Genomic DNA, 15,177 nt, shown 5'->3' with positions numbered 1-15,177 from the left:
GGTGTCCGCAGAGACATGTGAGACCGATACTGAGCCATTTTCTTTCCCATAAAACCAAACCAAACCAACTGTACTACGATAGAATTGAATGAGTCCAGAAAAAGGCAATTCGTTTTATCTATCGTCAATATCACAGGGAATTTTCGCCCTCGTCTAATCTCAGCGCATTGCCTCTAACTCCGCTTTCAACACGCCGATACATCGAGTGCCTTAAGTATATCTACACGCTCATATATCGCCGCGCCTCATGATAATAAACACCCGTGTTACTTTTTCTACTCCATTATCAACTAGGCACCACCGCAGTTTCAACATTTATCCACTTTACGCGCGACTGCCACATAAAAATACAGCTTCTTCCCTTGTACCATCGAGGGCAGGAACTCACCGCCCAGTGAAGTTCTTTCACTTTCATTTCAGCAATTTTTGGCTGCCATTGAACGACACTCACACCATGTTTTATTCATTGTATATTGCATTTTGTTTGTACTTTTAATGTATGCGCGCTTTTATGTATGAGCATGTATACGCTTTTTATGTATTCCATATCCCCACTCCTGTAGTGTGTACGAATAAATTAATAATACATTTCATGCGCGCTTCGTGGCATGTGGTGAGAGATGAAAAAAAAAATCACCTCTTTTGGACTTGCAAAAAGCACGTGTTTTGCTCCATTCCACTTCGGTTTACACTGTTAAGCTCCTCTATTATTGTCCGCAGCTTCCCAGTGACGTAGGCATTAGCGAACGTCAGCAGTGACAACAAACGACCAAAACAGCGAAAACCGAAGTCAAACTTCCCGATATGCCGACAATGGGAAGAATAAAACCGCATGCGCGCTATGCTTGCGTTAACGCTCTAGGGTATGTATGAATAGTATTTTATTTTACGCTGTCTAGAAGCGACAAAAATAAATTGGGTAAGTCCAGTAAAAACAGACAGAAATAAGCGCACGAAAAGAAGAATGCTAGAAGATATTGCAACAAAAGAGGGGAACAAAGCTGGCAAAAGGACGCTATTGTTTTTTTTCCTCTTTTTTCTGCACAAAGATATCCAGTGAGCACTATTTGCTCCAATTGTTGAGGTCGGCGATATCACCGTGACTTCCTCAGCCGCTGACGATACACACAACGCTATCGAAGCGTGAGTAGATAGGCTTCCCTGCGGAAAGAGAACCTAAACCGTTCACTCACAGAATTACCCAAACCTTCGCAATGGATCCAACTTCCCCTTTTCATTTTTTTTCTTCTTTTTCGTCCACATTGTTCCTTTATTCAATGCTTCACGGGCGCGTTATACCGACAGAATTGCGGCAGCGGATAGCGACGATTGTTTGCGACACGGCACAGTCGTTTCAGGGCCGATGACGAAACAGACGGTAAGGAGGAAACACAGGCCGCGCGGCGCAGTGGCGGAGAATGGGCCGCGGGCGACAGCGAGCGATATAAACGGAGCGCGAAAACGGATGACGTCAAGAGGCAAGTTGTGTGACTCAATTGAAAATATCCGCCGACACGGCTCCGACGACGTGGAAAAACAGCGAGCAAACTGGTTCGTTTCGCGCGCAAATACAAGGCGCAGCTGACACCCCGCCGCGCGTGGAGCTGTTCGTGCCAAATCGCCTCGCTCGCTGGGCGTCTGCGGACGCACCACTCTCCCTAGCTCCGTCCATCGCTGCCGGCGACGTCGTCCGGTGACAAGGGAACCTGATATAGGCAGAGTGAGTCTTCGTCGTCAAGGTAACGAGGGAAAGGGCGCTGCTACCCTCTCTCGTTTACGCCCACCTACGGAAGTCGTACCGGAGTCTGCACAGTGTCTCATTTGTCGTGTGGGAAGCATGGCTTCCGCATCTCCGGCCGACGTGAGGAAAAGTGTACCGGTCTGTGCAGCGAGTTCTGTTTCGTGCAAAGCGCGACAACATGACGCCGCAGGTGAGATTTTTGTTTCCTTTGTATTCTTTTACTTAATGCATGATATAAAAACTCCTCCGCTATCAAGGCGTGGTTTCGAACTGGACAGTAAGGTCTTCGTGCCCTAAAAAGTGTTTATTGGGTGCAAAAAAATTTGTGATAACCGTTAAGAAAGTAATATTGAAACGATATCAGTTACAAAGCAACAAAAGTCACCGCTTTTCGTATTTTATTTACAACATGCCCTCAGCGTGGCTAGCAAGCGCAATTTCACTCACCTCCAGCGTTCTGTTGAACGAAATGTTGTATTAGTTGTTCGAAATTGATTTGTTGGTTTGTGTTTATTGGCAGCACGTTTTGAGTCGCAATACCTGTGCAGCCTAGTAGTTTTAATTCACATTAAAATTCGCAAGAACTACGTTGGTTTTTGCTACATGATAGCTGTACTGATTCCGCTTCGCTAAGCCTAGTTCTTTATGTTCCACCGCTGCAGCTTTGTTATGAAATTTTGGAGAGATCGCAAAATTCGTTATAAAAAACAACCAGCCTGAGTTCAGCAACATATATAAAAGTTGTCGCACGTAATATTTTACAGATAAATGTAGCGAGCAGCCTTTCTTTAGGCTCGGTAAAGTTTCGGTTTTCATGAAATATTCGCTAAAGCCAGTGCTAGTTGTTTACTTATCCGAGTTTTTTTTTCAGTAATGTGCGTGAACGTTTTATTCCGCATGACCGAATTTACATTTTAGCAGTCAACCCTCAAAGCTGGTTTATTGCGCAGATATTCTGCATGCACATTTACACACCATTAGGGTACTACGTCTCCCCTGTCTTTCGGGGGTCCAGGCTCAATTCATCATCGTTCACTAGCAGTACAGTTTTCATTGTTATAAACCCTCCCTTACTTTTACTTACAGCCCAGTGTAAACACTTAAATATTTACAGCCAGTGGTCCTAGCAGTATTTCTCTTTCTAGTATTGCTCTTGTTGAAGTCAGTAATTTTTCTGACAACCGAAGTGCTTGCCTTTTTGAGGACAGTGTTTCTTTAATACTTAACCAAGTACTATTTCGTTCTGACATTGTCTAGTTCTTTGTTTTTAGGTTCCTTTGGCTTCTCCTTATTAAACGTAATTATACTGGTATTTCTGCCTTTTCTTTCGTGCACAAGTTTGTCATGAGCTGGCAATTCATTCAGATAATGTTTTTTCTGTTAGCTTTTGTGCTGTATTCTCGCTGACTAAGACCGCTGCTTTTTGTTTTACTCTGTAGTAATTTTTATCAGCTTCGCATTCGTTGCCTCTACTTTGTGCTAGTTTAAGTGTATAAAGAGTCCTCCGCGGAAGTTCTTAGACCTCAGCGTTTTTGCACATTACTAAAGAGTTTATGCGCAACTTTATGTGGCAGATTTCGCCATTATTAATAGCATTAGTATATTCTGTAACTTACGATTATTAGGTCATTGCTTATACCTTGCTTTTGGATTTGTTTAGCTGCTGTACAATATTGTATTTCGCACTCAGTGCAAGGTCTATTTCATTTGTATCATCCGTGTTCGGACTCTTGCATTTCCTAATTGCTAATCATACCCTTACTCAGCAAACCATTCATTAATGTCAGTTTATTAGCTTGTGTGGGTTTACCACCAGTTCCTCTGCCGAATGCCTGCTCAGCAGTTTTCAAACCTTAGCATGGTTTTCAGCCTTCGGTACATTTACACTACGTTTTCATCTTTACTACTTTATGTTCAAATGTCCTGAATCTCGCTGCTATCCTCACACATACCCTTTTCTTTCGAAGCTTGAAAATAATGACTCTAAGGCAGTTCACTTATATGTTGTGCGCTTTCAAAACCTACGTCATAGAACACGCTTGAAATAATGGAAAAGTAAGATTGCCAGCACAGGCGCTGACACTACAATTATCAATCGGGATTCTACGAAAAGTATTTTGAGCAAGACATGTTTATTCCAAGAGAGGTACCAAATAGAACTAAGTTTCGTAATGGCAATTACTCTACACTTCTTCGAAGCATCCCTCTTGCGTAGTGAATACTGCGTGGCGCTGTTGGAAGTTGTGTATCACTCCGCAGTGCTTCTTCGACCTTCAAACCAAGCAGTTCGCTTGACCTTTGCAAAAAAATGTGGCTGCAATGATGTGACATCAATCTTATCCAACACGGAAGAAACCGCCGCTCATCTGGTTTTCCAGAGAGTGACGTCATGCCCGTTCTTCGTTTCTTAAGACCTTCGCCGTGCCACCATTACGCCACCTTTTCAGCAGAAACAGGATGCATTTCGCTTCTTTTTATAGCGATGCCAGTTTGTGTAACACATCTTTTTAACACGTCTGTGTTTTACGTAGCACCCACAGTTGTAACATACATCGTTAATGGCAACAATATTATACAATAAGATAACTAAAACGAAAGGCTCGAAAGCAGTAGATACCGAATAATCCTTACTTACGATTACCCCCTTTTCTTGAACAGAAATGGGAATTAACAATTCTATCGAGATTTTCCCGCGGCTTTTTAGTCTATCATCGAAACTCTTTAGTGCGATATCACCACTTCGCGGGGTCAAACCCAACCAAGAATCTTGTGGCTTGCAGGACTTTGCGGGTGCAGAAATAAAGTAAATATTGCCGCGACAGGATATGGAACCAGCGGCGGCGCGAACAAATCGGCTTGGCTGGCCACAGCACGAGAGCACTAGGCTCTCGCCGCAGCCGATCCCACCTAGCTTTAAACTACGACACACTCTCACCCTGTGCATTGCACATCGTCGTCTTTATCAGTTTCTAATCGGGGCGCGAATAGATTCGATCGGTTTAACCCCAATCAGAGTGTAACCTAAGTTTAATATCGGCGCCAGACGTGCCGACGACCAAGCGAAGCAAAATCATGAGTCGACCAGGCTAAACACATACTTTCACACGTCTACTGGGTTTAAGTACGGTAAGATCCTACCACTTTTTAGAATGATCCTGTCTTGAACTATAGCTGAAACATATTTGTATGCTTTTTACGTTCCTCTATTAGGTAATCACAGTTCAGTAGTGATTGAGTTTTTTAATAAACATTAGTGGCACCTTGCCAGAAACCATGGCGTTTTTTGCTTTCCATAACAATGAAACTGCTCTTTTCTCTTACAAAAGAAGTTTTAGACAGTGTATAGAGTGTCTATAAACTTCTGTTTATAAAGTCTATAGATTGTCTATAGACAAATTCTAGAAAACAGTCTATAGGCAATACAAATGCCATAGACAGTCTATATACTATGAATAGACAAAAACAATATCTATAGGAAGTCAATAAGAAGTCTATAGGCTATCTATAGACCATTTTTATAAAGGTTTACACTTAAAAGCAAACTATATTCCATTTTTTTAGAAGACAGGCTATGACATCCTAGCCGCGGCTGCAATAAACTCCAAAAATCGACTTGAAGTTTCATTTAGCTATGCCAGCCGTTGGTTATCGTCAATGACATTAGTTTCTGGAGTGACACATTGCGGCGACACTATTCCGACATCATATTCATTTAGCGGTGTAGGCCTTGTAACATGTCCAAAATGTCGTTCACGGTGCGTGAGACCCATTTCAAGAGTGAAATATGCACCATCCCTTTTGTCCACTGTCAACTAAGCCTGCTTCTTAGTCGTCTAAAGTTTCGCATTAGTCTGACCCAAGATTTCCTCTTAAGTGGAGACATGATACGCGCGAGTTATCAAAGGGTTCAGGCAGAGATAAGCACCGTGCAAGCGCTGCGGTCCTCCGTCGCTATCTTTCCCTCTGTCTAGTGTGCTGCCAGCATTTTATTGAAACCAGTTAGCCGAGCATTAAATTTTCTAACATGAGTCTTTTCACGCTTCAGCGGTAATCTGACAGACAAAGAAACTGTAGATAATAACCAGGCTGAATGCAATGCTTAATAGCTCAAACTCAAATGGAGCCCCCTGCGCACGTTCTGACACGCTCGAGTAAAAAGACACGCCACTTCACGAAATTAGTCACCGCTTATTGTATATATGGGCAGCACAAAGAGCGCTGAGGTCATCTTATGAGTTGATGGACAACGCTCGCCCAAGGGTGGACATTTAGCGATCAATGCGAAAAGGCTTTAAAAGAACGCGGATGTGATTTCTTTATTTCATTCCTGAAGTATCTCATGTTGAGACACAACATGAGGGAGTGGGCTTTACAGGGCTAACAAATATAACAAAAATTCATGAAGAAATGAGCTATTGCGATCTCTCCTGCTTTGATCTTAGTCATTCACCACGCTACTTGCATTTATTATTAACTATACCGCAAAATTTCGATCATTGATTGTGTTTCTGACAAGCTACAGTGAATTCATACCGCGAGGTACGACTTGCATTTGCCCGCTAAGTCCGCTGTTGTTCACTAAAGACCGAGAGGAGAACAAGAAGACTTGGTTCATAGACGTTCGCTCTTTTTCTGCTTATGTAACCAGTTAAATAAATTAGCAGCTTTTCCCATGAAATTTAGTGCAAGGATTGCTCGTGCAGAACGCTGCGAAAAATAATTTTATGGCTGACGTTTATTTCACTTTCGCAACATTGCTCATCCATTGCGTACTGATTTCGACGTGATTGGCGTCGTGGGACGTATGAGCTTGTCGCGTTTCGTAACATTTTAATACGCATTCTTGTCACTTCATCACCCGAGAATTGCGTTTTACGATAAGCAAACATGCATGTTGCATAGAATTTTGTGCAGCCCCTCTGCGTCACTGCTTCGTGCCGGAGAGTAGGAATATCTACAAAAATAAAGGTTCTATCGCGATCAAAAGTTTACGGGACGTGAGTGTGAAGAAAAACAATTATTTCATAGCAGTCACGTGACCCTAGAAGTGCAGCTAATCGGCCCAATATTGCAAATGTATGGTTTCACTGTGGTCTCTTGTTGGAACGCCATTTGCCAATATTTTTACAATACTGGGCCAATTATCTGTGCTGCTTGGGAATTAATCTAATTCCCTGAAATGCATGAAAGCATGAAGGTACAGGCATGATGTATCTTCTGGCAACAATTCCACGCTACTGATGAGCGAGGTAGAGCTGCAATGATTTTTTTTTTTCAAGAAGATGCGTCCCGGAATATTTTGACCGCCATAGTACCTTGCCATACGCTGACCCTTTCCACTTGAAAGGAGGCACTTCACCGAGATCGCCTTTTACTGCTACGCTCGCTTCGACAGAGTAAAATTTTTAACATTGCCTGTCGTGTCTTTGGTATCTTTGCAGAAAAAAACGCCAGCGATGCTCCCAGTGCTACTCGAGCCGCTGAACCAGCACATCCAACCGCCGGGCCACACGTATGTGACTTTTGGAATGAGTTGAGTCGCGACATCGTAGAAAGACAAGCGTGGCGAGTCAAGGCCTTCGACGAAATCAGTGCGCGTCAGTTAGACACGTATTCCAACGACGTACGTCATTACCCTATTGAGGTGAGTGTTTCACGGAATAGAATGCACTCACGTACCTCGACAGACGATTACGAAGTTGGCAAAGAAGCCAGGAGCTTTATCTTGTCTCGCCTCATATCTGTCGGGCACGCTATAGAGGCGACACCCAAAGACTCCTGCACTTGTATACCGTACGGATGCAAGAACTGATTTCTGACATAACAACGTTAACATATCTTGGCCTTTAAAAAACAGGAGTGAGTATTAATTACGGCCGAATAGGAGATGTGTTCAGAAACAATTGGCGTTTTCAGTGCCCTTTTATAGCCTCCTTTAATGACGGCTTGAAATGAAATCGCGGTTTTTTGTTCTTTCCGCTGAGCTACGCACTGAATACTTGGCGCACATGTGTTGTTTATTGCCTGTTGTGAGCTACTGCCCGGAGGCTTGTGCAGGTGAAATGTTTAGGGGAATCCCCCAAGGTGGAATAGATTTGTCAAAAGGGAGCAATTATTGGCATCCACCCAAACACAGCCATACGGCGACTAGAGAAACCTGTACAGCTTCCACAGAAACATCGCAATTGAAAATTTCGTCCTAGTCCGGGGTTCGAACGCGGGACCACCGCATCACCTTGTGCAGTCTCGCTATCGGATAGTCTGAGCCGTTGAGTTTGGCAGCAATAGGGGCTACGTTTTGTCCACAAAAAAAGGGACCACTGCGTGTGACCTCCAAAACCTTTATACTCAATAGAAGAGTCAAGTGAAAAAAATGCATAAAATAGCGGAAATCAGAACTAGTACCCTATGCCCAAAATACATTCTAGGGATATTGGTTTTAGTCATATATGAGCAGAGCCTCGTGTCAGTACTGTCCGCAATCGTTTTTGTATAAGCTGTATTCTTGTCCTGGTTGCTACTTTCTGTGAACAAGAGATACAGCGTGATATTTATTCAAGAGCAGGGCGTTTTGTATGCTGAGCAGCGTCCATGAGCATGGTAGTTTTTACGACGGAACGTAAGGAAGAAAAGGGCCGTGGGCGACGCAGTCCAAAAAGTAGAGGTAGGAAAAGACAAAAAGGCAGTCATCACAAGAAAGAAAAGCAACGCGATTTAATTCATTTCACATCTGCAGCCAATGTTTATCCAAACAAAATTTCAATGATATTCACTGCTTTAACGGGCACCGTGACGAACCTATCTTGTCAAAGTTTATGGGGAGTTCGAGAAGTTGACTGTAAATTTTGCAGGAGCTCACAAGAGGATGCCGAGTTTACGAACGTAAACAAATATATATTCGCAGATTGGTGACAGTACACGCGTAAGTGCCTAAAGGCTACAGCAAAGATACTGAAATGCAGGGCATACACGATGTGCAGGAAAGACTGCGAATTTCGCTTGTATTTTCTGTCTCAGTATTTGGTTTGTTCTTTGAGCTGCGGCCTTCTCTTATGTCTTCCTCACCGACTTCTCTAACGGTAAGCTTCGTTGCAATATGGGGGTTTTGTGAATCTACCGCGTGTCGATGAAAACGGGCTACTGTATTGCGAGTCGCTTAAAAAGCCATCCCACCCACCAAGAAAGGCTTAGCGGCAATGGTGTTTCCTACACAAGGAGAAGGTCGCGGATTCGAATGCCACCAAGCTGGGCGTGGTTAGATAGAGGCGGAGAATAAACACATCCGTGTACCCTCCACTATGCTGTGTCGTACTGAGGAGATTAAAGCCTGGTCACGCAAATACCAGCTCAATTTTTTTTTTATTTTCAACAATTATCCCACTCCTGAGTATCAATGATAAAAACGTCTGATTAAAGCTTACAGCACACCAGGTCAAATAGATCGTGTCATAAATCTTGTCCGCATAATGCTTTTGGGTGTGTCGGTGATGGGCTACAATCATTCATCAGCGAACGAGGAGCGAAAATTCATAAGCTTCACCATCACCAGCTGCACAGCTTCGAGCACTTGAAACAGTTCGCATTTTTAACATCTATCTACAGACGTGAGTTGTGAACACGTTTTGGTCTTTTCTGTCTCAGAAGTGAAATCTAGGGTGGTTTCTTTACGCTGCCAGCGGAACGAGAAAACAATTTAATTTCTTTGAGGAATCAATGTTCGGGCCGAAAGTCTGTTCCAAAAAAAAAGCACAGCGATTTTGATCGGCACAGTTAGAAAACAACTGCATGTTTGAACGCCAAGTTTGAACGCCTCGTAGGCCTACTAATACACAACACGAGGCATTACGTAAAGATACTCAGAGCATAAAACAGAAGGATAGTGAAAAAATTCTTCATAGATGCCAAAAAATTTTCTCAGTTACAGCCGTCCGCTTTAATGAGAGGACAGTACTTCACGTAGGTCTCGATGAGAACGGCAGCAAATTTTTACGAGCGAAAAAGCTGGTTACTGCCAAGAGCGGGCAAAGTATCCAACAGCACTAATTTCTTTGAGTAATAACCAATTGGGCGCAAAATCTGTTATTTTTATTTCTTTCAGGAAGAGCGCATTCGTATGAAGCAACGCAGAGAAGCGGCCCTGAGATTCAGATCAAATCCCCAACGCTGGTCTCGGCTAGTCATGGATGCTCTCAGGGAACTGGCTACGGACGCATCTGGACCTGCCACGGCTACACTGGCCCACTCTGGCCTCCTGGGTGCTTTCCGCGACTTCGCTACTCACATCCACTACTTTCAGGTACAAACATCGAAAACGTTAACACTATTCGTGCTGTGTGATGCCAAAGCAACGAAAGGAAATTTTGAGCATGTAGTGTTCGTCTAATACGGGCCCGTCGTATATTTGAGGCGATTTCCGTAAGCCCATACCGCCAGCTAAAGGTTATAAACGGTGCATAAAACACCTCAAGAGTGGTGTGGAAGTCGGATTCGCGCTGTCCGTTACAAAGCACCCTTTGCAGTCGGCGTGCGGTGACTTGCACCTCGTTGTGTAGTATGAATCGGACAGAGGCTCCCGTCAGCAAAGTAACCTCGCCATTACCAGGAATTCTGGGCAGTTCCTAGCAACTGCCGCTAAGCCTAGCGGCTTATTACGTTCTGTTATACGGCCCCTCGGTCACTGCCTTACTTCCGTATGCAGCGGATAATGTCAGCGCGCTACTTTACAATGTTCACAGCCATGCGCCACATCGGGACAACCGAGGCAACTAGAAGCGCTTTTCCAGCATTCCTGGTAATGACTATTGATTGTAATATATACATTTATTGTAATTGTATCACATATATTCCACTTTTATTGATTTGCGACAAAGGCCCGCTTCTGGCGGAAATCTTGTTTCTCGCTGGAAGCATACATGACGACATATAAAGAGAAACTCACTCTTCACATTATAGCACCGGGCATGTATTTGCTTTTCCATGGAACCCAAACAAAATATCAGCGGGTCGACGAGTATAGGGCGTACGAGGAGACAAAGTACACACAAAGCTTGGCACAACAGCGAGACTGTCGCAGTTGATTCTCTTGTATTATGAATCAAATTCCCGAAACCACTGCATTATTTGTGAGCGTCGTTCTTCGTCAGTAATACTTTGTGCTTAGAGACAAAAACATATTTCTTACTAATTGCCATGAAGTAGTGATTTTGAAGTAAAAATTATGTGCTCTTCTATAGATTCCGCCTGAGCGTAACAACCGCGGACATTCTACATTTTTCGTTGCCCGTAGTAACAAAGCAAAGCTATTGCTTGCACATCTGTTTGTCTTTCTGGGTTCCAATTTCTGATTTTTTTCTTTGCTCTCTGAAATCCTACTTTTCAAAGCGCAGCTGCTTTGTTGTGCGCACAAAAAAGCAGAAGGGATATCCACCGTTGGATGGATGGATGGATGGATGGATGGATGGATGGATGGATGGATGGATGGATGGATGGATGGATGGATGGATGGATGGATGGATGGATGGATGGATGGATGGATGGAAAAAAATTTATTACACAAAAACAAAAAATCTTCCAGGGTGGTCCCCTACTGGTCCAGGAGTCCACGGGCTTGTGCTTCACTTAGAGCCCGATCCACCAGCCATTTCTGGCCGGCGGGCTGAGCGGTCCGTAAAGCAGCCTCCCAGGAAGAATGAGTGGGATGGGGGATGGGGGGCACTTTGCAGAGCTTCCTATGCAGATCTTCCTATGCAGAGCTGTGCGCATGGCATGTTCCGGCCCCAGGATTCAGTCTTTTAACGGTTGAGATGGGCACCTAGTGTTGTTTTGTCTTGGCTTGTTAGAGCATGCGCGCAAAATCTCTCTTAATCCTAATTTCTTCCTTTCGAATCAAATTAAAACCACAATGCAGTTCTTTGCAGCCTTCATATGCTTCGAATGCATATTGTTTTGTATGTTTTCATGCACATCAGAAAGTGGCATTTTGAGTGACCTCATATGCTCATCTTGAATAAACAACGCGAAAGAAAACGAGCACAAAATACAAAGAAACGGACGACACAGCGCTCTGTCGTCCGTTTCTTTGTCTTTTGTGCTCGTCTTCGTTCGCGCTGTTTATTCAAGATGCTTAACCAACTAGCCCGCCAAAACGTGTCATGTGCTCAACACGCAGGTCACGCGACGCGTTATGGAATCGGCGGGCGTGCGTTTTTCCGTAAACGCTAACTCGTCTTCGTCCATCCACGATGTGGACAAGCTAGACCCGGTGGTCTTGACCGGCTACTGCGAGCGGTGGGACGATGTACGCGACACCGCACTGTGGCGGGCGTGCTTCGAGTCTCACTGCGAAATAAACACACACCACCAGCAGAATGAGCTCTGGCACTCTGAGGATGGCGAGCGAAAGTAAGTTGGCAACATTGAAGGTTCTGTGTTGAACCTGGCATGACAAATAGGGTTGATCTGACACGACTTTTAAAAGCGCCCTGAACGTGAGACGGTAAAAGAGAGTCATAGATGCAAGCTGCTCTTCTAATACTTCCGAGAGTGCACATGACACAGGGCTGTTCTAATTTCGCTTGTTGAGAAAGTTGCCTTACTGCCTACCAAGCAACGCTATGTGCACTGCAATGTGTTGAGGGGGAGCACTCTATAGCATTAATAAGCTATAAGCTTAATGCTTAGATATTAACACGGAAGTTCGGAGGAAAAGCCGTACGCGTTGTCACACTAATTCAGGAAAGGTCGAGAGCGCTGTGATGGCACACACTGAGCTGTAAAACGAAAACCATTAGAACTCTACTTAAATTCTGGCTGCGGTCGTAGCATGACTGAAATTTCAAGACAAAAGGATCTAAAGTAAATTATTACGCTGAAAGGAACATAGAGGTAATTAGTTGCGAATCGCACCCATCACCCTCGGGTTGTGAGGCAGCACGCTACTCTCAGGCCATAGGCACATTCGTTCGACTTAATTAAAGGAAGACCTTCTTGGTATTGTGTTGCATGACGGGGCCTAGTATGGTTTGGTTTGGTTTATGGGGGTTTTACGTCCCAAAGCGACTAAGGCTATGAGAGACGCCGTAGTGGAGGGCTCCGGAAATTTCGACCACCTGGGGTTCTTTAACGTGCACTGACATCGCACAGTACACGGGCCTCTAGAATTTCTCCTCCAAAGAAATTCAACCGCCGCGGCCGGGATCGAACCCACGTCTTTCGGGTCAGCAGCCGAGCACCATAACCACAGAGCCACCGCGGCGGCGGGGGTCTAGTATGCCTTCTGGTGTGTGCTAATGGGTGCGCGTAAGTGGAATGAGTTTCTAGTTAAGAAAGGAATTAGCAAATAAGCATTAACTTTGGCGCGTCATACTCTTAAGGTGGAGCTTCAGTGTATCTCTAAATTATTGTTGCTTGCTTGTCTATGGACAGTGCAAATCTCTTGGTTCAACAATTAACGTTACACTTTCCGTTCTTTTGGTTTCTTTCCATGCCACACGAAGAGAGCAGGAGTGCAGTAGAGCCCTGGCGGAAATGGTGTGTGACAAGGCGTCCCGGAAGTTGCAGAAAGAACTCAAGGGCGTCGTTTCACCGGAAATGTGGTCGGTGGAGCCGCAGTTCTACCTCGGGATGCCCGAAGAATGGTTCGATCGCGCAACGAAAATGGCAAAAGAACTGGCCGAGGCAACTCCGAGCTCCGGATTGAGCGAGCATGTTACGTGACTCTGCGGAAAGAGAGACATTTTTGTGACTAAGTCCTAATCGCAGCAGGCTCTCTGCGTTTACTATGTTGATGCCCTTGGCTCAAGCTTACTCTGTCAGTTCAGAGATATTGATTATAACCACTCCGAAAGAAACTATACACTTACCTTCGTATGGGTGGTACGCCGCCCGGGTATTTTTGTGCAGCCCTAGGAATGGAAGCCAGAACAAGTCTATACAACGAGTTATCTGTGTGTTCTATGTTTCGCGTTCTTTACGGCAGGATTATTAGACACAGGTGTTTGGAGTTCACGTATTTCCTGCCCTGTTATTTATCACCTTGTATTTAAATGCTTTCGACGGACTGCATTTACCTCAGAAGCCCAAGGGCGCCAACTACAACAATCCTATTCCAAGAAGCTATCTTGCCTTATTTTAGCCTAAAACCAAACGGTACGCGAACGCTTTGGAGCCATATATATATACCTCCAAAGCGTATGCGCGTGTGGGAAATGTTTGTTTTCTTTCAAACCCGGACTTCAAACCGTTTCATGAGATCTCAACGGCGACTAGCGCAATTTTTATTGCTGTTTCACCAAGTCTACAGAGCGACTTTGTGAAGCTGCCTTGGCTGTCTTTTGAATAAAAATCTGTTCTTGTTTTTGCTAATGTTTCATTTCCAGTACAGGTTTGTGAAAATCTAAAAGCTTTAAGCTAGCTTTGGGCAGCCTTGAATTGGGCCAGAGCTGTCTTCTAAATGGATTGAATGACGCTGCCTTATTTCCTCGTTGCAAGAACTTGGACGGACCTCTGGCATTGTCCAGCAGAGGTCTAGAGTACAGTGGGTGGAGTTCTGGGAATATTTCAAGCTTCCCATGTTTATACAATGACATAAGCTACTTGCTCGAGCGCTTGGTCGTAGCGTCTTATACGTCGAAACAGGCTTTTGCAGCGCTCCGGACAACCCAACAACAGAGGAACCTTTACACCTCCAGCTAGGCAAACTTACACTCATACTTCACTCAAGCTAACTCCTTGATCTCGTCAGCGTGAAGCGTATTAACAGGAGCCGGGTAGGGCTCCCCTGCATTCTTAATCAGCATTTTTGCAAGTGCCCGGTCTTCTTCGAATGGAAATTATCTCGATTTGGCTTACTTTCTGCCCGAACAAATAGTGGTCTGATAAGCAATCCGTGTATACAAATTGGACCTGTCTTCCTGCTGTAAGTAGCCTCGATAAGGCCTACGAGCGTGAGTATTCTGAAACAATCGAAACACCCATCACGTAAACAATTTGGAGGGACTTTCCCGTCCAATGGTGCGATGACAAAAGTGCTTTGTGCGAGGATTATCACAGATAGCTTCGCCGATCTGTGCAAAAGGCATGGCATGTAAAGCACATATCTTATCATCACATAGTGATTGAGTTCATTGTGTCAGCAATAGCTTTGTCACTTGCAGAATACAATGTAGAGCACTTATCTTCACGTATATATGAGGAGAGTTTGTAACGCTGCTTTGTGCATTCCTCTCGTAGAAATCATGTATAGGTCTTTCCAGAGAACGAGCGTGATTAGACGTCACTGCAAGCATGTTGCACGCCATTCAGCAGCAGACTGCTTAAAGGGCTGAAGATCTAGCCACCCGTCTTATCACCGCTTGACTGAATATACGCAAATATCACATTATATTATCGATGACGCAGAACGTCTGTGTATAATAAGGGTCAGCAGATACTTCCCG

General features: G+C 44.4%; 1 protein-coding gene across 1 annotated transcript; it reads left to right on the top strand.

Annotated features, from left to right (window-relative positions):
* Nucleotides 1-1,691: 1,691 nt before the first annotated feature.
* On the top strand, nt 1,692-14,104 carry LOC149348464 (uncharacterized). Its single transcript, XM_089585834.1, has 5 exons — nt 1,692-1,931; nt 7,183-7,385; nt 9,840-10,037; nt 11,910-12,142; nt 13,237-14,104. The coding sequence occupies exons 1-5, from the start codon at nt 1,838-1,840 to the stop codon at nt 13,454-13,456; spliced, it is 948 nt and encodes a 315-aa protein (XP_089441960.1). The 5' UTR covers nt 1,692-1,837; the 3' UTR covers nt 13,457-14,104.
* The last annotated feature ends 1,073 nt before the right edge of the window (nt 14,105-15,177 follow it).

Source organism: Amblyomma mixtum, chromosome 4 (genome assembly GCF_055824585.1).
Source record: "Amblyomma mixtum isolate Tamu chromosome 4, ASM5582458v1, whole genome shotgun sequence".
NCBI lineage: Eukaryota > Metazoa > Arthropoda > Arachnida > Ixodida > Ixodidae > Amblyomma > Amblyomma mixtum.
The sequence above is the reverse complement of the archived record's forward strand: the minus strand, read 5'-3'. Positions and strand labels throughout refer to the sequence as shown.

What these genes read in the sequence shown, in the direction of transcription:
- LOC149348464 (XM_089585834.1), top strand. Translation starts at nt 1,838, where the DNA reads ATGGCTTCCGCATCTCCGGCCGACGTGAGGAAAAGTGTACCGGTCTGT. An exon ending in GCGACAACATGACGCCGCAG is followed by an intron (nt 1,932 to 7,182) that starts GTGAGATTTTTG and finishes GTATCTTTGCAG; the next exon opens with AAAAAAACGCCAGCGATGCT. An exon ending in TCTGAGGATGGCGAGCGAAA is followed by an intron (nt 12,143 to 13,236) that starts GTAAGTTGGCAA and finishes TGCCACACGAAG; the next exon opens with AGAGCAGGAGTGCAGTAGAG.